Here is a 25,253-nt window from a genome sequence, read left to right as displayed (position 1 = left end):
TGCTCTGGGGAAGAGGGTCCCTCTGGGACCTTAGCACCAGAGTTAAGGTTTCAAGGGGTAACTACCCTGGCTCATTTTCTTTTTGCTAATCTTTTTTTCTGTGACTCGGCTGAACCCAAGTACCAAGAGGGGTGCCAAGTTGAATCAGATCTCAGAACGATAGGGAGTGTTCACGTCCCTATATATACAAATTTGGATTTTCTTTAATTTTCCTACAGCTAGTTGCAGGATGGCTGCCAACACTTCCTTGTTGAAGTGTTGGCAGCCAATTAGATCTCGCACGAGAGCGGGAGGGTTCGCGGAGCCTTCGCATCTCTATACATACAAATTTGTTTTTTCTTGAATTTCTCAAAAGCTAGAGAACAGATTTACAGCAAATAACAACAAGCATTTACAATGCGACGGGTCTCGCGTTTGCTCATGTTAGAGCTGATCGCGTTGTAAACTCTTAACCGGACTTTTCACCTATCGGGCAAAAGTGTATTTATGTACACAACCCGAAAAAGTGAATTCAAGTATGTAAAGCGCTCGACTTCTGCCAAGCGAGATCGCGCTCTAAATTAGAGAAATAAAAAGTCTACGAGCCCGATGGAAAACAGCGACTCTCGCATGTTTTCTGTACTTGGTCGCTGCGCTCGAGGAGGGCTAGCCACCGGAAAAGGCATGACATATGGGTGCCTTCGACTAATGAAAGCAAGAAGATTTTATTAGGGAAGCCCACGAACCAATAAAAAGCACTGACGTGAAGTTGACAGGGCTCCGAGCCCTTTTCTAAATACAAAAGAGTCTCCCTGCCTTACGCATGCGCGAGCGCATGCAACGCAGGCTCGACCCTAAAAAGGGCGTTTTCTAGACCAAGAGCTACCTTTCTGCCAAATTTGGTGTAATTCCATCCCCATGGAAAAATTTACTCCCTGCCTTTTTTTCTCAGCCCCGCTTGACAGATCATCCTGAAACCTTCCAGACAGCAGTTCAAGTGAACGATATATTTTTTTGTAAAGGTTTGTGAATATTCATCAAACAGCACCAGATATTAGCAGAAAAAAAGAGCTTTATCCTATTGAAAACTAGAAACTAGGTCCTAACAATAACTACCTATAGCTATATCTATATATATCTATAGATATACATATATATATATATTACCTACTGGCGGTCAACAGAAGGTAGATATAGATAGGACCTAGTTTCAATAGAAAAATCGTTTTTTGACTTTACTGTATCTTTGGTGCTGATTAATGAATCTTTATGAAGTCTTCCTAGAAAAGTGTGCCCCAGGGTTTTGTTGTACATGGAAAGTTTTGGGGGTGATCCATCAAGCGGGGACCGAGAAACAGGGGTGGGGGGGGGGGTGGAAAAAAAGTATGTTTCCCATTTTCATTCCCATAGGGATTTTGAACACAACTACAGCCCGAGCCCCTGGACGGAATTACACCAAATTTGACAGAAAGGTAGGCTTTGGTCCAGAAAGCACGCTTTTTGTTATTTGGTGTAAATCCATTCAGTAGATTTAGAGAAATTAAAGGAAATCCAAATTTGTATATCTAGAGTCGCAACAACTTTGGAAATACTGCCGATCTTGTGCAGAGAGCTGATTGGCTGTCAACACTTCAACCATGAAGTGTTAGCAGCCATTTTGGGACTTGGCCTCAGCCAAGTCCTAAAAATAAATGCAAAAAGAAGAAAAGGGTGCAGAGTACGAATACCCTAACCCACTAGCCTTTGGGCAGGGGTCCCCCTCGGCCATGGCAAAAATGCATTTTTTTTAATTCAAGGGGAAATTTGCAAATATTTGCAAATTTCTCTGTGAACTTAAAAAAAATAATAATAATAATAAGTGCAGTCCCCCGTGCTTGCTTTTAATTTCTACCCCAGTTGGGCCAGATTTTGGGGGCATGGTCAGTTTAATAAATAAGGAGGGCGCTCAGGGGCCCCCCTCCTTGGGCTCTTAAAAGCCCTGGGGACCACCACCTCTCTGGGGCTACATTTTACAAATATCGGGGAGGGGCGGGCAGACCTCCCTGGGGACCAACACTTCTCTGGACTACATTGAATATTAAAGAGGGGTCCATGCCGGCCCCCACCCTGGGGACCAACACCTCCCTGGGGCCAGCCTGTGCTAAACAAAGGAGGGGAGCCGCGTGCACCCCCCCATATTACTTGAAAAGGGAGGCCGCATGGCTCCCCTCCTTTGTTTAGTATGGGCTGGACCCGGGAACGTGATGGTCCCTAGGGATTTATATGGCCCTGGAGGTGGGGGGGCCCCAGGCCCTGGAGACCACCACCTAACTGGGGCTACATAAAAAAAAATGTGGGGGGCTGCCTGGACCACCCCGATCTCTGGGGACCACCACCTCCCCAGTGCTACATTGTACATTTAAGAGGCGGTCCCCAGGTACCACCACCTCATTGGGGCCAGTAACTTATTTTAAATGAAGGAGGGGGCCACGTAGGCCCCCTTGAGGGCCATATACAGGCCCGGGGACCACCACCTGCCTGGAGCCTGCTTGTGCTAAACAAAAAGGGGGTTGCACCCACCCCTCCACCCCCGGCGCAGCAGGGGTATGTGGGCATGGACACTTCGGACCACCACCTCCCCCGAGCTACATAAAAAAAATGAATAGGGGGGGCACGCAGGCCCCCGCCGACCCCTGGGGACCACTACCTCCCCAGGGTCAATAACTTATCTTAAATGAAGGAGGGGGGTCGTGCAGCCATATACAGCCCCAGGGACCACGACCTCCCCCAGGCCAGCCCGTGATAAACAAAGGAGGGGGGCCCTCCTGGAACCATTTATAGCTCTGGAGAGCTGTGACAGCTCCCACCAAGCAAAAGCAAACACTTCACACTCCACAGACATGCAGGTATGGAAAGACATAAAAGTATTGCAACCCCACGTAGGGAGCTGCATTTCCAGCAGCAGGCAGGGAGCCGGCTGGGACCACAGGGGGCCTAGAGGCTCCCACAGAGGTCACTAAAAAATAAAGTAAAAAAGAATGAATCCTGCCCTGCGTATTTATCCCAGATAAATATGCAGGGCAGAATTAATAGTGGCAAGATGCTTATTTCATACCAAATACACCTCAACAGGAAGGACTTACAGATATAAACACAGAAGGTGTCCAAATGAAGCTACACTTCTGTAAAGTACTAATCATCCTAATTTCTTGCATCTGGTCAAGGCAAAGCAAGTGTCTTTTCCTTTACAATTCCACCCTGAAAAGTTATATGTAAATCTTGATGAAGGTGTTTCCATCCTTGCTTATTTCGAGTGCAATATCTCATGTAGTGACTGTTACGAGTGGGTTAATTCTTGTCATCTGCTGCTGAGACCAAAGATCGTGTTATCCCTTTTTAAAAATACAAGTATGTAAAATGGTCTAGAAGCCCCACCATTTTGACACCACCCCATATACATTAGTGGCATGTAACATCTTTCCCCTATTTTCACTGGAAGATGAGACAGCTTACTAAAAGGAATCTTTCTGCCGATATATGGAGATGCCCTGTTGATAAACAGGAATATGATCACATCGCCACCAAACAAAGAAGTATTTCATGAGTGTCGTGGGGTAGGCCGTGTGTGGTGCAGGGAGGTAGGCCCTGCGGCCAGGCCCTCAGGCCTACTCATGCCGCGCATGGACGAAGGCTGTGCGTGACACGGGGTTGGGTGGTTATAGGGGGTGGCCGTGCGCAGTGGTGGTTGGATTAAGGTAAAGTAATTAAGATTACTTTATGTTAAAAAAACATAGCAATTCACTGACAAAAAGAAAGGTTACAGGAACGTTATAGTTAGGAAATAGAATGCTAAAAAAAACGTAGAAGTTAACTTAAAAAAACAAAGGTTACAGGGACGTTATAGTAGGCTCACATTTCAAAAGTAGAAAACCATAGAAATTCAGCTGTTAGAGTTCTTTAAAGTAACTATAACTCGTGTCCTTAGAGGAATGCGGGGAGCAGAATAAGTGCAAGGGAGGATGATGTGCCTTGGTGTATGTGTGACGGCACGATCGCCCCACCCCCACTACCTCATGGAGCCTGAATTTTTAGGAGTTATAGACCATTAGATGGAAAAGGTCCTATATGGTCTGTATCATGTTTAGCACACTGTAAAAACCAGCATTAGGTTTAGGTATTCACCACAATCTGTAGGAATACCACAGACTGAGTTGGTCTTGAAGAAATCCTGCTGGCCCTGAGTGGCACTTGTAACAGGCTTCAACATGTCTACCTCACTGAGTTATAGATGTTAGGGGTCATTGTATCCACTGAACATCACACTGTTTTTTATCTCAGTTAAAGGACCTTATTAATAAACAAGAATTAGGATACCGAGGGCTTTTTTAACTTGCACTTAGGTTTTAGTAAGAGCTCTGCTTACAAACTGCATTGAGCCCACCCACTCACACTAGGCACAGTAGGTTAAGATCCAATGATGAAGCACGCCACTGCTGGTACTAGTGGTTGAGGATCCTACTAATATATCCATGTGATGCATAGGTCACACAGATTCACCTGGGTACAGACATCTTTCCATTTCGGTATGTATTGAGACCAGTAAATTTGACCCCCTAAAGCGTTAAGAGTTCATCAGTTTTGAGACTTTCTCTCTCTTTTGTACTGATTACAATATTTAAGGGAGGCTGAGGGTTGCCCCTACTTCACTTCTCACTCCCCCCTTGTTTTTCTACTTACTATGGTTTCTCCCGGACCTAAAATAAATGTATTTGTGGTTACCCCATGTGTAAATTTAGATAGAGTATTCACCAGAAACAGTATTACCGACGGTAAGTAACTTGTCCTTCTGATGGGTACCTCTAATTACAGAGTCCTCACCCTAGAATAGACCCCAAAGCAGTATCCCTGCAGGTGGAGGGTCTATGGAGTGGACTCAAAACAGTGAGTTCTGCAGGACCGAGAGGGCAAAATTTCCTTCACATTGGACCTGGCTGTCAAAGCAGTAATGCTTCATGAACATATGCACTGACACCCAGGTCGCAGCCTGGTAGATGTCAATGACAGGCACTCTGTAATCCAATGCATTGGCACTAGCCTTAGCCCTGGTGAAATCGACTTTCAGGCTTCCCTTGGACTACATCTTGGCCATTGTGAAGCAGATATTAATGTAGAGGACTCCACCTTGACAGAGTCCTGTTCTGCACTTTCTTTGCTCTAGAAAAACCCATAATAAAGGTGATTAAATCAATAGTAATTGGGGTGATCAATGTTGAAGCTTAAAGCCCTTTCGAAGTCCAGTCGACAAAGTCTTTCCTACACTTTTGAATGGTGAGAGGGAGCAAAGAACTCTGGCAGAGTGATATATTGTCCAACATGAAAGGGAGTCACAACTGTTGGCAAAAATCTCACCAGAGTCCTTAGCACCAAACTTACCCGGGAAAAGGGTTGCATGTGAAGGAGCTATGCATTGGCTTGAGCTGATGCAATTGCAATGAGGAAAACAGTATTTAAAGTCAAGAGACACTACAAGCAGATACTCATCGGCTTGAAGGGCATACACACGAGAAACGTCAAAACCAAGTTAAGATCCCACTGCGGCATCACAATCAGTTTTGGAGGAAACGTGTGTCAAACCTTATATAAATCTCATCACAACAGGTCAAATAAACAAGGACAGTTGGTCTCCCAAATCCCAAACCCAGAAAAGTCAAAGAGGCCAACAAATAAACTTTAACAGAGTCCAAAGCAAGCCCTTGCTGGGCTAAATATAAAACAAACAAAAGAACATCAGACAGCTTTGCTTGTAAGGTGTTAGTCTTGAGAATGGCACAGGCTACAAATTTGTCCCAGCATCTGGGATAAATGGACTCTGCTGCAAATATGCCCTCTGGGACATGGCCAGTGAGATCTTGCAGGCAGTCCCAGAAGACATGACCTCTTTGGGTCAGACGATTCATGATGGATAGGATGTGGCCAAATGCCTTCCGCGCCGGTATAGAAACTATGGATTGTCTGGGAAGGGCAGGCTATACTAGTATCGTACTTTTGAACAATTTCACTGGATTTTCCAGCAATGTACAGAGCTGCCTCATGGATATGCCCTTGGATGGGTCCTACTTTCTAAATGAAAAGGTAGCCTGCGTGGAGCCCTTCAAGGACAGTACAGCTGTGGGATGCTCTTTGCAATAGATTACCCCTCCTATACAGTTACTGCATCAATTTGGAAAATTCAGGGGCTTTTCCAGAGGGCTGGCATACAGAAAAAGATAGCTTTCCCAACCAGCGCAGCAGCCACCCCAGTCTTTTTGCGGCTAAGGACTTGGGGTCTGGCAGGATGCGTGCAGGCCAGCAGGAGCATCAGTACTCTAATTCTTCTTCCCCTTCTACAATGGCCACTATACCACTTTAGTTTGCCCTTAATGGCACATGCCCAAGAGGGTTAGGATTCAACATTTCCTCCCAAGTTAGAGATCCATCGCATCAGACAGATCAGTTCTGAAAATCATTGAGTACGGCTATGCTCTACCTCCTCTTTCTGGCCTACATACTATTCTTCCCACACCAAAGTAGATTTTTGATGAGCACCTGTCTATTCTGTTACAGGAGGTGCGGCTATTGCTCTCCAGAGGTGTCATTGAGAGTTTAGAGGACCCAGAAAGAAGAGGGGGTTCTTACTCTCGCTATGTCCTCGTTCTGAAGGAGGACAGGGCCCTCAGGCATGTTCTGGAACTCCAGCCCCTGAATGCCTCCCGGAGAAAGGAGAAATTCAAATCACTAACATGCTGTATGCTTTGGACCTCAGCAATTGGATGGTATTCTTGGTCCTGCAGGATGCATATTTTCATATACCCTTCCTATATTCCCACAGACGTTATCTGCGTCTCAGTACAGACCTGGTGTATTTCCAGTTTACCCTACTACTCTTTGGCCACTCCAGCATCCCTCAGTTGTTCATGAAAGTAATAGCGGTGATTGATGCCCGTCTTTTGAGGTCATAGATCCCTGTATTCTCATACCTCGACAGCTGGCTGTTAAAGGTGGCTCGCCACAGTTGTGGACCACCGCTGGGCGATTGGGAACCTTTTAACATCTAGGGGGTTCTATATCAATGAGCTGAAGTTCCAATTGACTCCTTGGTAGAAGATTCCATTCACTGAAGTAATCCTGAACAAAGTGGAGTTCAGGGCTTTTTGTGAGTTGCAACGAGTCCATGACATTCAGGCTATGGTCCTGATGTTTCTGGCTCAGTCCTGGATCATGTTGAGAAACGCTCTGAGGCTTCTTGTGCTTTTAGCTTCCTGCATCCTCCTCATCTGCTATGCCAGGTGGCACATGTGGGCTCTGCAATGGAACCTGAAGTTCCAGTGGGACCAGCATCAAGGAAATCTCACCAAGGACATCCAGGTCTCGTAGGAGTCAACTTGAAACATGCTGTGGTGTCTGCATTAACACATTTGGCCCAGTGATAGAACACTCATCCTTCCCCACCCAGAGTGGGGTGAGGAGGGTGGTCACAGACACATCACTGCTGGATTGCGGAGGTGGGGTTCAGGGGTCCCTGGTGTTAGGGTTACTTTGATGTAACCTGGTCAATTTTCAGGGCTTGTCATGGTATAAAAATTGCCCTGGTTTGTGTTGTATGAGACAATGACCATGCCATGCCCTGTGTTATCATGTCAGAAATTGTCATTTTGGACCTTTAATGAACTTTGATGACATTGTAGTGGATAGGTGACTCAGAAAGTATAAGGCAATCTCTTTATGTTGGCATCCTACATTTTGTAGTACATAATTCAGCAGATTGCCAGGACACTGCAAGAGTTTACTACAGATCGGTCTTTTTTTGACATTCCAAAAAAGCATTTCTGTCCTGCATGATGCTGAATGTGACATACAATCTGTAGACATGGCTTGCAACACCATCAGTGTACAGAGGAAACTATATCTTGCTTTGCAAGTAGATGCAGTCACTCACATCGTTCTTGCTTTCTTTTCAGATAGTATGACAGATTGTTTTAGTCAGATACTGTAAAACTAGACAAAGATTTACCCTAACAAGGTGGAAATGATAAATATGAAATCAGGGAGGTTCCAGGTCTACTGAAGGTCTTGTAATTAGATCAGACCTTTCCTTACATTTAAGGTTCAAGACTGGAGGATTTTGTTTATGTCTTAGATATGTCATCTTAGTGCACCTAATAGCATTGTCACATGTACATGTTCCATGGCTTGATCCCGCTGTTTGCTGGCTTGAAACCTTAAATTATTCATCTATGTTGACTCCTTTAGGTCATGGGAATGGTCTTGGATATAATGCTACTATTTGGAAGGGTGGAGATTTAGCTAATGAAAAAGAAGGAAACTCCAAGGTCAAGATACTTTGAGCATCATTCCTGAACTCCTACAGAGAGGATCTACTTCAAGCCGGTTGTGAGGCATTGCTGAGTTTCAGACTTTGGATTTTCACACAAGTTTGGCTCTGGTATTGCCCAATGTCCATGCCTGGCTGATTTGTTTGTTCATGCTGCCCAGCAGTAGGCAATTCAGCCACTGCTAGTTGGCCTTCTTGAGTGTATTCCTCATTATTATCATTTATTAAAACGTTTCTAAAAATGTCTGCAGCTGCAAAGCGGTTAACATGTCCTTGTAGATGTTTGACTGACCAATTGATAAGACGTGTGTGTTAACTTTAGTGGCAGTATGCTTTCGCCACCAACAATGATAATTTATTTACCTGTATCAAGTAACCATGGTATTGTAGTTCAGTAGGTATCCAAAGGTTGAGAATGGCAGCGAATCAGTAGTAAGACTAACATATAGCTATGGCTTAAAGGAGTACTTTCCTGGTGCAGAGGCATCTTCACCATACTCACAACAGTTCACAAGTGCATCAGATGCATGCTATCTACCCAATTCGGGTAAAAATTAACCAAAAAAAGAGATGTAGGTCAGATTCAATCTTAGAAACACTGAAACCGCAGTACAATAATAAGTTCAGGGCATGAATTAGAATGACATAACAACTGGTATCGGACCTAGCAATGAGTAAAAGAGGCAACATATAGAGAGTAGGTGTTTTTGATTCCTTTACAGCCTCTAAATCCAGGAATCTACTGCTTTGCCTCATGTTATGGAAACACGGCCCCTTGCACATTAATAGAATGGAGAATTCATAGAATGGAATGCAATTGGATATCTGAGCAGTGTGCTTTTGCACTTCATTTCCTGAATGGTCTTAACCAAATTTGACTGGATGAACATCAGATCAACATTTTTACCCAAAAAGTTTTAAAATTCTTGGATGATTGCTAATAAGGAAGAAATGAACATGGGAACATTTCCAGCTCTACCTGTAAGTATTAAGGCTGCAAAACACTGTTCAAAATTAGTTAAGGATAAGAAAGGCTTGCAGTCATGACTAATAATGGGCAGTGCTGCCTTGCTGAAGTAGTGGGTTGCCAAAATCTGCAATGATCAATGGAAAATAAGTCACGATTCAACAGTGCAGAGGTCTGTGCTGAGAAAGAAATTGACATATACATTAACATTTTGTAGCTGCACCATTTATTAACAATTTGTTGTGGATACCTGGAATGTTGGGCACTGTCTAGAATTTACAGGTTATCCAAGTTCCAGATGATGTCCCTGGATCTTGGCAGAGAAACTGACAGTGGTGGAGAAGTGAAGACGTGTTTATGCTTGATGTGGGTTGGTGGTATCTAATAAAGCTCATCTACAAAACTACATGCGTGAGCTTAACACAATTTCAGAAACATGCCACTGGAAGGCATTAGAGTTTATAAGAGAGTAATTATACTAAATTGCTCAGGACAGAACTGGGCTTTTCTGCGAGTTTTATAACTTCAGAATTCCAGTGGAAAGGCTCTTCAGAATACTATGGTTTCCAGCACCCCTTTGTCCCATTTAGAAAAACTCTGTTCAAAATGTCCTTCAAATCTTCGGTTTAAAGTTGTTTTGATACGTGTGCATTACCCATTCCTCATTAATCACTATCAACGAAACCTTTAATCAATTAATTACGCTGCAGCTTTGCACATGCAAAAATCAATACATGACCAAGCTGATTAGCAGATGTTTCAACAATTATCGTTACTGATGTCAAGCTAGCTGAGCAGTAAGGAGGACAAGGGAAATCTGTGTTCACAGATACCATACCTGGTACTTAGCCTGGGTGTCAATATCCCGTATAGAAGGGTTAGGATCAAAGGCCGGATGAGAGTGGTACCAGCCAATAATACAATATCCCCTCTCCGCTAACGCCTCCGACGCTTGCGTCTGTGACACTGGATCCATCTCACATTGAAGTCCTGTACTGAGACTGTTGCATGGCTCTGCTGCGCAGATCTGCAAAACAAAAGAGAATGGCTTTAACAAACCACAGGCCAATGAAAATAATGCCATATATTCAAGTGTCAATGTACGGCTGTCATTGAGGGATTACAGATCTCATAACCCGGTTAATGGAAAGCACAATGACTATATCAAATCGGGATTTTGACTTTCTAGAATTGCAAATATAATGTGCATCAATCATTGTTGTTTCTCTTTCGAAGTTTGGAAACAGTTTCTGTAGGCAAGCAAGGAGAGTGAGGAACCGCATCAGCCAGTCAATACCAATATTGAGTATTTTATGTACTAATTCCTCCATTAAACTAATTCTAAAGTTCGTTCTTGGTAACTTTGCTTTGCTGTAAGAGATATCAATACTTCCAGGTAGTACGAGTAGGAATGCTTCTAAATTAGTATTTTATTCAATTGCTATTCAGACCCTGACTGTCGCGCCCTGTATCAGATCTCTTCAGGAATGACTGAATAGTAACTAATTAACAAAACATTTCAATCACAATCATGTACCATCCAGCAGTCTTGGTGATGCCCCGGATATCTCCTCATACTCCTTCCGGACGCTCCTTGGCAGTGAGGTAGGTGCCGGATGTGTAGCCTTGGTGATGCCTGAATATCCCTTCACACACTGATGCTCCTCCACGTTCGCCCCAGCAACAAAACCGCAGCTTTGGTGATGCCCTGGAGGCTACCCATCATAAGGTGGTATATTGCTATTGGCTTTGCCAATGCTGGAGGCATTTAAACGATGCCTGAACTGGCAAACCCAATATTGAGGTCCAGCCATATTAAAAGTATAGAAAACAATAAAAGCAATGTTTTCGATCCTTATAAGGTGGCCGTTACGTTTCGTGCCACACTGCATCATCATGTCGCAGTAACAGACATGAGGAGCGAATGCACGTTGAGTCACATAAGGCACTGGCCATCTTATAAGTACAGAAAGCAATGTCTTCATTGCTTTCTACACTTTTACCATTCGTTGCCAGACAACACAGTGCATTATTCATAACACAAGGCAGCTGACATCTTGAAAGTATAGATAGCAATACTTGCATTGCTTTTTATAGTTTTACATAACCATTTATTACATATTGGCAAGCACGGCTGATTGGCTTTGCTCACGCTTCTTGTTTTTAAGGAGGTTTGCTGACAAGCAGAAAATGAACTCGCAGGAGAGAGATTTGAAAGTGCATTATTGTAATACACAGCGGCTACTGACACCACGATAATAATGTTTGAATGCCGGAACGTGCTGGTTCGTGTGAGAGAGTGTGAGTGTGTGTGTGTGTGTGTGTGTGTATTTACTGAACTCAAATTATCAGATCCCCTCATTTATACTGACCAGTATGAGGATTGCTTAAACCACTCACTAAAAATGACGATTAGGGGATTTACAAACTTTCTCTTACCTCTAGTATTTTATCGGATTCTGAATATCTTCCGCCTAGCAAGCCAATTACTTCTGCCATCGACACATGGGCATGCTGAAATAAAAAAATGACTTGTTTTTAATTCAAAGCAGATATGTTTAAGGGAAGAGAGCTATCATGGTTTAGATGTGAACTGTGACTACCTAAAAAGAAGGACATGAAAATAAGCAGGATTTACTAAATGCGAACTTGTCTAAGGTTTGATAACTTGGCTTGAGCAGAAAGGCGTATGTACAGACAATTTTTAGAGCAGTGTAAGTAACAAACTACACAGTACTTACAGGTCCAGAACAGAAAATGCTCACATCCTAAAAAAGATAATCTAACCCAGAAGGAAGTCACCTCACTACAGATTAGAGAATGCTATTGGACAACCTGATGCACTGTTCGGGAATTTGGACACCATGAACGTGTCAACGGTATATTTTCTTAATGTTAATTGGATTCCGCTGCAATTGACCCAAGATTAGCTTTGTAATTTGCTGCTTTATACTGCTATCCATTTTAATAAATTGTATTAAATTAATTGGCATAATGCTGAGATCTTCGATTAGGTTGAAGAGGAGGGAGAAGGCATAAAAAGGGGTAGGTAGATGTTGTTGCAGTAGAAACTCAGAGATCAAACGAAGTGTAATGAAATATTAATAAGACAAATGCCACAAAAAAGGAGGATCGGAGTTTGAAACACTATTGGGCAAATCATTTTCATTTTTCACTTATTTCTGCATGGTATGGTACTACTAATAAAATATACCAGGCTACCTTATTGGTCAGCCAACTGGACCTCTTATTACACGTTGAAACCAGAGATAAATCACGTAATAGCAAAGATCCCAGCTTGAACAAAAGTTTAATTGATTGCTGTAGTAAACACGTTAAGGATTAATATTTTCTTAGCAGGCCACTTCCTGCGACACAGTAAAATGTTTAATATCTGATACTTATGGTAGGTCTCTTTGCCAACACCTGAAACACCCAGGGACGCCAATTTCTATTATCCCCACTTTAAAAATTTGAAAACAACTTATTGCTTCTCGATAGGATACCTCCTGAATCCCTTTGACCGTAGATCGCAATAAACAGTAATGAACATCAACGTTTTATAATCTTTATTTTTTATATTTTAATGATTTGTCAGAAGTGGGAGAACAAATGCACATAAGTTTATGGTGGGGAGCATGCTCTATAAATTCAATTTCTGACCACCTCCCCCCACCCTCAGCCTGGTCCAAGGCTGGGGAAGATTGTGTTTTGACTTTACACCTCCTCTCCAGTAGAATACCTGCCAGGAAACCAAGGTTCAGAGAGCGTTTTAAGTACCGCTGCATCTCCAGTCAGCACGCCCCTCACCTTGCCCAAGGGATGGAGGGGGTTCGACTGCTTCAGCCCATCTCCCTGCATGGCCTTGCTCATGGACCAGGAGAGAGGGGGTGAGCTGTCCCTTAGCAGTTTATTTTGCTGGGACAGCTGTCTGGTGCCCCAAACATCCTTGGGTACCAATCCTTTTTGGGGAAAGGAAGACACGAGCAGTTAGCAGTGTTTTGTTCACAACTGTGATCAGGAGACTAGGGTAATAGTCAGCTGCATTAGTCTTCCTTGCTGTGCATCTATAGCCACACATGCCATCAAACATAAAAGTTTCAGTAAATTCCTTTAACCGTAGGCAGTAGTCCGTAGGACCACTGCCTACTCTTAAAAAATGTTTTTCTCAACATTCACAAATGGTGAGTGTTTATCATTACATGTTTGCAGTGGGTAAATTATTAATGTTTTGTGACAAGATTTCTGTTGCAAAGCATTAACCCTTTAAATGCGGGCGTCCCCTGGTGCGGGTCACGACCAGTGGCCGACACCAGGGAGGGGGTTAATAAATCCTTAGTTTTTTTTTTTTTTTTTAATACCCAGGAGACATGGAAGCTTTTCCGTGTCTCCCCCCGCCCCCCACCCGCCCCTTTGTGACGTCAACACGCCATGAGGTGCGCTGACGTCACCTTGTTGATTACCCCATCGGAGCAGGAAGCGGCCATAAGGCCACTTCCTGCTCCGATGGGGAAAACGGCCCCAAAAGGCCTTCCCCACGTTCGGGAAGGCCTCGTAAGAAAGGGGAGACTCTCCCCTCTCTTACGAGGCCTTCCTGAAAGTGTTTCCTGGCCCCCGATCGCAGCATACCCCTCGGAAAACGGGCCCCTCGCCCCCCCCCGGGGGCATATTTAAAAAAAAAAAAAAAAAAAAAAGGTAGGTGTCCCCTGATTGCTTTCGATCGCCCCTCCCCCCCGGGGCTAAATTTTAATAAAAAAATAATAATAATAATAAAAAAGAAAGTAATGGATAGGGGGTCGCCCGTGGGCAGGGCGACCCCCTGTGGGGCACTTTTTTTTTTTTAGTTGTTGTAGGGTTTCCCTGGGGGCCATTTTGGCCCCCAAGGAAACCATACAACTTCTAAAATATATATATATATGTCTATGTAGATATATCTATCTACATGGATATATCTATCTATCTATATATATATATATATATATATTTGCCACCAGTTGTCTTGCAGTTGCAGCTTGTGTCTTCAAAGCAATGCACATACTTCAACTGACGCATTTCAACTGTAGCTTTTAGGCAGCAATAAAAAAAGTCAAGTAAGTATTGTGATTATGTTTCTGCTACAAAAGGATCAGACTTTTGTCTAGTGGCAGTTTTAGTGCCATAAAGAAGCGCAGAAGGTTTATATGCCTACTGCAAAGAGCAAATCTGTATTTTATGTAAATAGCTGAGTACATTAGTAAAGTCAGCCATTACCTGCGCTATAATACAAATTAAATGTATGTGCGGGATGGGGGGCGGCTATGGAGAGATGAAAGGCACTTTTGCAGGATGGTAATGAGAGAAGTCGAGGAGGAGGACATGGGAGTGGGAGCACCAATAATGATTGTTGGACTGGGCGCAGGAGGTGCTAAAGACTGTGACGAATGGTATGTGACAAGGTGTTTTTTGAGTGTCTTGAAAGAACGTGCTGATTGAGGGAAGAAGCGCAGGTGAGGTGGCCTCTACTGTTGCACGTATCTCACACACACCTTCGATTTTGTGACTGTCTACGTAGGCTAGTGTTTTAGAGCAACAGTTTAGCCAATAGCAGAGATAGCATCTTGATGGATGACTGCTGCCGTCACTCGGGTTATAGAGGACAGCTCTGACATAGGATCAGAGACTGAGACATCAGATACTGAGACAGCATCTGAGGGATAGGACAATGGCGCAGACTCTGGGAGTGATTTTTCAGTCGGAGTAGTCCCATTCGATAACTCCTCTTCCAGTAAATTATGAGGGAGGTGATGAGGACAGTCCTGCTGTCCCTTCGCAAGCACAGTGTGTGCAACAGGGTAATAGTGGGTTAGCCCAACCCAGAGAGCAGGTGAATGCGGCGGCAAGCAGAGAGAGAGAGAGAGAGAGAGAGAGTGCTCTCTTGGAAGCTCTGAAATTTAGTTCAGCCCCAAATTCCACCGCCCAAATCGTATTGTGGAGACATCAAAATTATCTATCACAAAACAAACTGGTTTTGTAAGGCAGGCACCTGTGTTTTTGGTCCTGGGTTCGGCGGCCATATAGAGAAACATACTAAACCCAAACATTTCTGGAAACTAGACATCCGGGGGAGTCCACAGAGGTGTGACTTGTGTGGATTCCCCAAAGTTTTCTTACCCAAAATACCCTGCAAAGCTGAAATGTTGAATAAAAACTCTATTTTTCTCGCATTTCTGTCACACAAACTACAGGAATATGCTGGGATCCACAAAATTCCTACCACCCAGTGATTCCTCACCTGTCCTGATAAAAACACTACCCCACTTGAGTCAACAGCTGCCTCATGTAAGGACCAACATTGACCATTGTGTGATCTATTCCTGTTGCGGGCACCAGTCCTACTCACACAAGTGAGGTACCATTTTTATCTGGAGACTTGGGGGAACGCTGGGTGGGAGGAAATCTGTGGCTCTTCTCAGATTCCAGAACTTTCGGTCACCGAATTGTGAGGAAAAAGTGTTTATTTGGCCAAATTTTGAGGTTTGCAAAGGATTATGGGTAACAGAACCTGGTGAGAGCCCCACAAGTCACCCCATCCTGGATTCCCCTAGGTGTCTAGTTTTAAAAAACGCACAGGTTTGGTAGGCTTCCCTAGGTGCCAGCTGAGCTAGAAGCCAAAATCTACAGCTAGGCACTTTGCAAAAAACATGTCAGATTTCAATGTAAAAATCTGATGTGTCCATGTTGCGTTTCGTGTCGCGAGCATTAGGCCTACCCACGCAAGTGAGGTACCATTTTTATCGGGAGACTTGGGAGAACACAGAATAGCAAAACAAGTGTTATTGCCCGTTGTCTTTCTCTAAATTTTTTCCTTCCAAATGTAGAACAGTGTGTAAAAAAGACGTCTATTTGAGAAATGGCCTGTAATTCACATGCTAGTATGGGCACCCCGGAATTCAGAGATGTGCAAATAACCACTGCTTCTCAACACCTTATCCTATGCCCATTTTGGAAATACAAAGGTTTTCTTGATACCTATTTTTCACTCTTTAAATTTCAGCAAATGAATTGCTGTATACCCGGTATAGAATGAAAACCCACTGCAAGGTGCACCTCATTTATTGGCTCTGGTTACCTAGGGATCTTGATGAACCTACAAGCCCTATATATCCTCACAACCAGAAGAGTCCAGCAGATGTAATGGTATATTGCTTTAAAAAATCTGACATTGCAGGAAAAAGTTACAGTGTAAAACGTGGAGAAAAATGGCTGTTTTCATCAGCTCACTTTCAATATTTTTTTATTTCAGCTGTTATTTTCTGTAGGAAAACCTTGTAGGATCTATACAAATGACCCCTTGCTGAATTCAGAATTTTGTCTACTTTACAGAAATGTTTAGCTTTCTGGGATCGAGCATTGGTTTCACACCCATTCCTGTCACTAACTGGAAGGAGGCTGAAAGCACCAAAAATAGTAAAAATGGGGTATGTCCCAGTAAAATGCCAAAACTGTGTTGAAAAATGTGGTTTTCTGATTCAAGTCTGCCCGTTCCTGAAAGGTGAGAAGATGGTGATTTTAGCACCAGAAACCATTTGTTGATGTCATTTTCAGGGAAAAAAACCACAAGCCTTCTTCGGCACCCCTTTTTTCCCATTTTTTTGAAGAAAAAAAACCGACATTTTCACTGTATTCTGGCTAATTTCTTGGTCTCCTCCAGGGGAAACCACAAACTCTGGGTACCATTAGAATCCCTAGGATGTTGGAAAAAGGACGCAAATTTGGCGTGGTTAGCTTATGTGGACAAAAAGATATGAAGGCCTAAGCGCGAACTACCCCAAACAGCCAAAAAAGGGCTCAGCACTGGGGAGGGGGGGGGGGCAGCTAAGAGGTTAATACATACCATACCTTCCCAATTCAGTATTTGTAACTAAACACACCCCTTCCAAAGACTAAAAGGGAATTTGGTTGCAAACAAATGCGATTCTGTCCAGTGGCACTGTGCGTTCTCTCTGTAATCTACTGTGGACTGGTGATATCGCCCTCTATGCTTTCTACATCGCAATCTCTGTGTTAACACCTCACTCACTGCCTCTTTGTTTTTGTTTTTGAAATACCAATAAAATATGTTTAACAAAAAAAATAAACAACAACAAATTGTGATTCGGTATCGTGTTACTGAATCGCAATTTGAGTTTTGTACATAGCTACATGCTTTTTTGTGTGTCGTCAACGGCCCAATTCTGCTCATCTAGCCTTTTGTAAATGCAAAAGCACTTGATACATTTGGTCCTAAGGCTAAAATGACAAACTGCGCTAGTTTCTGATGCACCTCATCCTTTTTTGTTTAAAGATTAAAGGCAGATGTACGACCCATAGTTTTGCAACTCATTTTCAAGTCGCAAAACCATATGTACAACAGTGTACTTCACATTGTTTGCTATTCCTAATGGGGTCGCAAATGGGCTGCCTCATTAATATTTATAAGGTAGGTCGCAATTTACGACCCCATTGGGAACGGCCGCACTCACGGGGATGGTGGCCTGCTGTGGACAGCAGACCACCATGTCTGTGATTGCTTTTAAATAAAGCTGTTTTTTTCTGAAATGCAGCCGTTTTCCTTAAAGGAAAACAGGATGCATTTCAAAAACAAAAACAAAAAGTTTTCTTTTAATTTTTTCAGAGCAGGCAGTGGCCCCTTCCTAATTGCGACTCGCAAACCTATTTTGCGATTCGGTGAATAGATTACTGAATCGTAAAATAGAGTTTGTACATACCAAAATGCTTTTTTCTTGTCGCAAATAGTTTGCAACAAGAAAAAAGCTACGTACATGTGGACCACAGTCTCTGTTAGACTACTGTAGTATTTTTTACACAAGCAAGTCAAAAATAGTATCATGCAACGACCATTGACCACATCATAGAAGATACACTAGTACTGAAAACACCAAAGAAGACAGAAACCACTCAACTTGAACCACATCCAGGAGATCCATGTAGCAAATACAGCAAAATAAAAAAAAATGAAAGTAGCACGGAGGAAAACACTGTTTGGCAACCTGAAAACAGTACATTTGTAATCACAAAAACAGCTAAACTCCAGGACTGTTTTCTGAAATGTTGGCCACACATTTATGAGTTAACTGGTCATAATGTTAAGTCCTGGTATCCTAGTCAGACTCCTCTGACTTTTCAACACCAGGAAGAACATCAAACTCTTGTTTCCCTAGTAAAATACCCATTTTCTAAATTTTAACTGATGCAATTTTTAGCTGTGAACGTGGAGATAAAAAATGCCAAAGATAAGAAAATGAAATAGGGTGAGGATGGAATAAAAACAAAGGAAAGTGTCTGTCAATCCACTGGTAATACAGGCAAAATAAAAAATATTAACTACAGTGGAAAACAGGGCACAATGCTTTCTGCTCACCAAGTCCATTATTAGGAGGGCTTCCGCAGCTACTTTCACCCGAAAAGGCTCCTGAAAAAAACACAATACAACAATTGTTAGGAAAGACGAAACGCTTCAAAAACAGTGTCTGGAAGACTCAGTAGGATAAAGCGCGGGGCACCTCCACTTGATTGGGTGTAAGGTCGATCAATACATGCAGCAAAAGTAGTAAGCGAGCTGAAGGCTCATTCTACTAATAAACAATGTGTCAAAAGAGGTTCTTTAAGGCTGATGGGGACCAAATGAAGCAATCCGGAGACAGTTTATCTCTGGTACAGCAAAGACCATTCCACAATATTACAGTCTTCATCTAATTTCCCCATTCCTCAAATTAATTTCTGTTTCCTTGTCGACCAACCAAAAGAAAAACACTAGGTTGTGAAACGAAATGTGAATAACTAGTCATACCTGGTTTTCTTCATTAAAAGAACAGCAAGGAATCAGCAGAAATGGATCAAAAGTGCTAGACAAAAAAAAAAAAAATCTTCAATAAAAGATTCAATTGATCACAAAGTGTCAGTTACCATATATTGAGTGTACAAGTGTTACATGTAGCATCCAGTGTGCGACAATAGGAAAACATAATTACGTTATTTAACACACTAGAAAAACAAAAAAGCAAGGGTTGTATGTATTCATTTGACGTTCCATTGCAGTTACTACGGATAACCTAACACCTGAAACCAGACATGGCCAACAACCAAGGTTACTAAATCAGAACTAAACCATGGAGAAATACAATAAAAAGCAGAGGTAAACCTGCATAGCAAAGCAAAAGAGATGCTAGTGAATGTTAAAAAAGTAACCCTAAATGTTACTTCTGTCCTACAGACAATTCAAACAGCTCCTAAACTTGAATTATCAATGGAGATGTTTTCAAAGAATTCATAAAAAGACAAAAATCTGCTCTTGTGGAATGAACCCAGCCTTAGAACATTTCTGAGATTCACAAATAATATCTGGAATAATCCTAAAATGTAAAAAATGTATGACAGTCTTAAATCCTTAAGATTGCTCAAATGAGAAAAACAACCCTTAGATGATATTTCCACCACGAAGTAAAGAAATTAAAGGGTTACTGGTTGTGGTCCATCATGAATGTACCTTTTTATTTGTCTTGGTCCTTTTGGGCATTTTGAAGGTTTCCTTCTTTCTTCTTCTCTCCTTCTTGCCAGTTCCTCTGCAGAGAGATGCTAAAAAACAGAATTTTAGTTACTAACACAAGGTCAGTGATAGCCAATGCGGTGCAAAATATACTGTTTTCCGTCACTTGACCACAGTGTTTGGGAAACCACATTCTCCTCTAACAAATCAGCTCATCACTGGGGATCCAACATCATAGCTTCAACAGATGATTTGCCCTCTGCAACTTTTCTCAAATTTAGACCCTTTCTTCCTTTTTATATATCTTTGCCAGTTGAGAATCACTGCCCATTTTATACATAAGTAGCTGGCATCAGACAGTCCTACTTACTTTCCTCCTATTTGTTAGATCACCTTTATATTTAAAGTATATATTAATTAATTCACCTGCAACAAACAACGGTCATGTACACATAACGTAGGCCCACCACATGCTGTGGGAATTCCACCCTTTTCAAAGTTCCAGTAATTGCAGCACAATATTGAGGTTCGGCTTCATCATCCAGGCAAAAGTGGCTCACTGCATCTTTGCATACACAAGCGATTCATGATTTCATGTGGAAGGATTAGACGAATCCACAAAGAATCCTGTAATTACAAGAGATCTACCCAGCAACATCACTTGAGCTCTCACTACTCATGTTTGTTGTGCTCAAATCTTCACAAAGAATTGAAAGAATAAATCTAAAATTAATTTGATACATAAATGTACATTCTGAGTGAAATCAAGGGTTTAGCGTTGCCAGAAAACAAGCTACAGGGGCACATGTTCTGTTAATATATGAATATAAAGCTAGGAGCATTATATCAGTGTTCCATTGGGTACTTGTGGACCAGACAAAAGGAGCTATCTAACAGCTCACCAGCTACACACTTAAGAAAGTTTTAGAATTAAGAAAATACATTCCTCAGATAAATGCTGGGGCTCCTCTGCTTGACTGAGTTATGACTATAATCTGCAGACTTCAATGTTCTACTTAGCAGACTGTATTAATTGAGCTCCACAGGCAATGTAGATTCAAATGTGGTCATATTCCTAAACTACAGTCTCTAGACTAATTCTGAATGAGAACAATGTACATACAATACCATGGTATGATCATATTTCTAAATCAGTGTGTTGTCGTGGCTGTTTTGAATGAGTTGCCTCATCCTCTTTTTTTATCTTCTGACAAACAATTTGAGGCAATGGAAAGAACTGCGATTCGGTAATAGCGATTTTTAAGAAATCGCTATTTCTGAATCGCAAAATGCAATGTATCATATTTGCGAATCGGTAATAGCGATTTCTTAAAAATCACAAATGCTATTACCGAATCGCAAAATGGGCTCGCAATTTTAAGGAATCGCTATTTTAGCGATTCCTTAAATTTGCGTTGCGATTGCCTTTCATAAATACTGAAAGCCATTTTTGCATTTGCAAACGGCCATTCGCACGGTTTGCGAATTCAAAAACCTTTGAAACATCTGGCCCCAAATCATCTGTTGGGACATGCTTACCAACAAAGTATTTCCCTAGTATTTGAATTTTACTTCCATTTGATGCATAATGTTTAAATTAAAACAATATGCTGACCTGATTTATGATTACTGTGTCTAGCTTATTTAGCTTTTCAAATGTAAGGGTACTGGAGGTCAATGCTCCTGATTGTTCCTGTGATAATATGCCTAGCCATACATGCACGCACATTTTAGGTCTTACCAACCGGCCAGTGTAAGCTACTCCATTGCCCACCAGTAGTTGGCCTTATCGTCACACTCATTTACTTGCTTTTTACAGTATTGTAGCCTTGTCCTATACTTGTGCATAGCCTGGCTGACTTTTGAACTTTCACCCAAGGAAGTAAATAGAAAACTAAAATAACCCTCATTTGAAAAATACTTCCAAACATGATGCAAGTCAACCCAACCTTCACTAGATGAGTAAGAGTACCTTTTATCTTTACATCCTCCTCCCATCCACCCAGTAACCCCTCCCTCTATTCATCCATTCATCTGTTTATCCTCTTATCTTTTCCATCAACCTATTGTCCCATCCAACCATGCGTTTTTCATCCATCTGACATTCCTTTCAAATATACACCCATCTTTTCACCCACAGACCAATCAGTATAATAGTGTATCCATCCACTTACTCACATCTAGCTATCCATACTACAGTCCTTCCATTAATTCACCCTTTCACTTATCAATCCTATTACTCTTTCAACCAACCTTTCACCCTTACATCGATCCATCCTTTCAGTCTTCACTTCTACCTTTCAATTTACTACCTTATGTCACCCTCCTTTCTCCCTATAATGTTTTTCCCCTTTCTATCTTTTGTCTCTCGACTTTTCTTTTTTTCTCTGTTTTCCCTCTTTTTAATGAGTTCTCTTTTACGTTTCCTTCACTGTGCATTCCAGCTCTCCTTATTGCATTCCCTTAAGGCGTTATTTATGTCCATCTTGTCTGCAGCACTGCTGACGTGCCCATAAACAGCTAATAAATCTTTGTACTCAGTTTAAAACCCACCAGGCCCAGCAGCCGCTGTGTGTGTGTGTGTGTTTTCCAGCCATCTGCCTTCTGTGCTTTTCTTTCTTCACCCCATGCTCTGTATTCTAAATAGCACTTCACCACAGGAAATTGATTTTTGGGGGGTTTCCTAAGAACTTTGGCACAGACTGACAGATCTTCATGAAACTTTCCCAAAAAAGTATCATCCACCTCCGCTTCTTCTTAGAAAGTTTTGAGTTGATCCTTCAAGCCGGGTGAGAAAAAGAGGGGGGGGGGTCGCAAAACACATTTCCCCATGGAATTTTCCATAGGAAAATTAGACACAGCTACAGACAAAATGGCTGAAAGTAGTTACACCAAATTCAGCAGAAAAGTAGATCTTGGTCCAGAAAGTGTGCTTTTTGTGATTTGGTTAAATTCGTTCGGTAGCTTTTGAGAAATGAAGGTAAAAAAAATTATTTATCTTCAAGCAGAGGAGGATCCACAGACCCAAAACATCAAAGTATAAGCTTCAGTTGCCTGCCACAACATCAAAAAAGATGTTGTAACAGCCATTTTAGGACTTCGGGACACAGTCCCCTGTACTGAAGTAAGTTTAAAACAACCATATAGGGACAGAGGATACCCTGACCCCCTAGCCTTGGGGTGTGTAGGGTGCTATGGTGTGGGCTTTGTTTCAGAAATTAACCTACCCATGATGCCGCATGGAGGATCAGGGGCACTACTGTGAGAGTGTACATTTTGTAACATAATTTAATAATGATTTTGGTGTATTAACTGTATAGCGAAGCAAAATGAGAAAGCGAGACACTTTTGAAAATGGTCGCCACAGTTCATTTCTGTTCCTAACTGAGCGAAATGTTGTGGTTATTTTCCATAGTTCATTGCTTATATAAAAGTGTGTTAGACGATTTAAACAGATGTGTACACAGCTACCCCTAGTGGGTTGCTGCATTATGTCTTACAAGGCCATGTTTAACTAAGTTTTGCAAAAGTTGAATGTTCTTTTGTTTGACTATGTTACGAATACGTGGTTTCTTCCTTGAGGATGGAAGTGAAAGTAGCAAGTGCGAAAATTTCTTCCTGAGAAGAGACGTTTAGACGAGAATGGAGCTACAGACGAGACGGAAGAGGAAAAGTTACTGTTGAGAATGTCCTGGTTAATGTGACGTCGTTGCAGTTTAGGTTATCTATTAGAATTATTATTGGCTGAATCATAACCACCCCATGAACCAACCCATCATAAGCTTTTTGAAGATTAGTATAGCAACCTGAATAGGATTCTTTTTAGGGAGAGATTCTGAGACTTCATGACCAGACTCTAGGGAGGAGAGGAGAGTGTGGTTCAAGTCATATTAGCAGTGTGGGGGAAGTTATCGATAGGCCCGGTTCGCTGAAGACTTGCCTGGTGATGTCCCCTTGCTGAAGTAGACTGCATGTTGTTGTTCTAAAGGGGTAATGTATTAATTGATGTTATATATGTCTCTTTTGCTTTGCCAGCTGCAATATATAATTTGATTTCTGCATACTAATAATGGTTTAATAATAATCTGAGTTAGAGTGTTGTTTCCTAAATTTGTGTTTCAAAATTCTTTTACATGAAGCCCAACATGTTGATGCTAATTTGTGGTTAATGAGGGTATTAACTTTGAATGCTCAAGATTTATATTGACACCTTTTGATTGTTCGTACTAATGCATACTTTGCCATTATTACCGATCCTGGTATTATTAATTAGTGTAATCATTTTGGAGATTATTTGCTTGGTTGTTTTGATTAAACTTAGATATATAAGACATTCTAATCAACCACTATTAATTCTATATGCTTATCATTTGTGTTTGAGAGTTATATTCGTGACATTAGCATTGTTAATCTAGGGAAGTACATTTTATAATTCTTCTTAATAAACTGGTGGGGTTATTGTTTGAGGTTCAATATCTTTGTTCATATTGTTTATTATTGATGCTTACATTCTTCATTGATGACATCTCCTCATTCCTATGTCGTGTCGGTCCATTGACCTCCTGCGCAGAACCCACTATTTGGTTTAAGTAATAGCTAGGATTTAATAGTGCTGGAGCACTACCAACAATTTAGAAAAGGGTCGAGAGGGACGCCATAGAGCACAACTGCCCACTTGGAATCAAGAAGGAATCTGTAAGTCTCCTAGGTCACTGAATGCACGACCCCAGGAGAGCTTACCATAATTTTCAAAGCCTCCAAGCTGGTGCTGTTTACTCTTCAGCTTCAGTGAGGGGACTTCTTGAGGTTGATTTAATGGGTGCACATTGTGGCTTGAACAGTGTTAAATAAAGACACAAACATGTGGTTGTTTTATTTGACAATGTTTTATTACAATAGTTATTTCTAAACTTTAGCAGTGTATATTTATAAGGAATATTTTAGATGATGTGTATTGATAAATTACTGCGGTGACTTTAGTCAATTAGCCTGTTTTGTATATGTTGATGCCAAAAGGTCTGCCTCTTATATGTTGATGTTTTGATCCTTTCACAAAGCCAGGAAGTCTGTTTTATCACAAATGACAACACTTTACTTTAAAAACATGTGGAAAAACACCCTGGAAAAAAAAGTTAAAGTGACATTTAATCTTTGTTTTTTCAGCATTGATATAAATATTTGGGGATGGTTAAGGAGCAAACTTCTGCCAGCCCCTTCACTTTATTTTAAAAAAAACTTGTTTTGTGTATGCTTCATTTCCCGTTTTTTGTTTATTTACCAATCCATCTCAGATCTGTAAATAATAAATAACATGGAGCCCACAGCATTTTGAAAGTGTGTGTGAAGACGCATGCAAATGCATATGTTGTTACGCATACATGCGCCTGTAAAATGATGCATCCAAAGTCAGCTGCTTTGTTGTGCCTTTGTAA

The 25,253-nt window shown here is 41.7% G+C and overlaps 1 protein-coding gene across 2 annotated transcripts in view; it reads right to left on the bottom strand.

The window, feature by feature from the left end:
* The window catches only part of MYSM1 (Myb like, SWIRM and MPN domains 1), a 328,895-nt gene that overhangs the window by 139,103 nt on the left and 164,539 nt on the right, over positions 1-25,253 (bottom strand). For both annotated transcript variants that reach the window (XM_069232570.1, XM_069232571.1), the window contains exons 12-16: positions 19,822-19,910; positions 19,126-19,180; positions 18,697-18,747; positions 11,736-11,810; positions 10,135-10,323 (exon numbers count right to left, since the gene is read on the bottom strand). In XM_069232570.1, coding sequence (XP_069088671.1) covers positions 10,135-10,323; positions 11,736-11,810; positions 18,697-18,747; positions 19,126-19,180; positions 19,822-19,910 — 459 coding nt within the window. The remainder of the gene's footprint in view (positions 1-10,134; positions 10,324-11,735; positions 11,811-18,696; positions 18,748-19,125; positions 19,181-19,821; positions 19,911-25,253) is intronic.

Source organism: Pleurodeles waltl, chromosome 4_2 (genome assembly GCF_031143425.1).
Source record: "Pleurodeles waltl isolate 20211129_DDA chromosome 4_2, aPleWal1.hap1.20221129, whole genome shotgun sequence".
Classification (NCBI taxonomy): domain Eukaryota; kingdom Metazoa; phylum Chordata; class Amphibia; order Caudata; family Salamandridae; genus Pleurodeles; species Pleurodeles waltl.
This window is presented reverse-complemented; position numbering and strand designations above follow the sequence as displayed.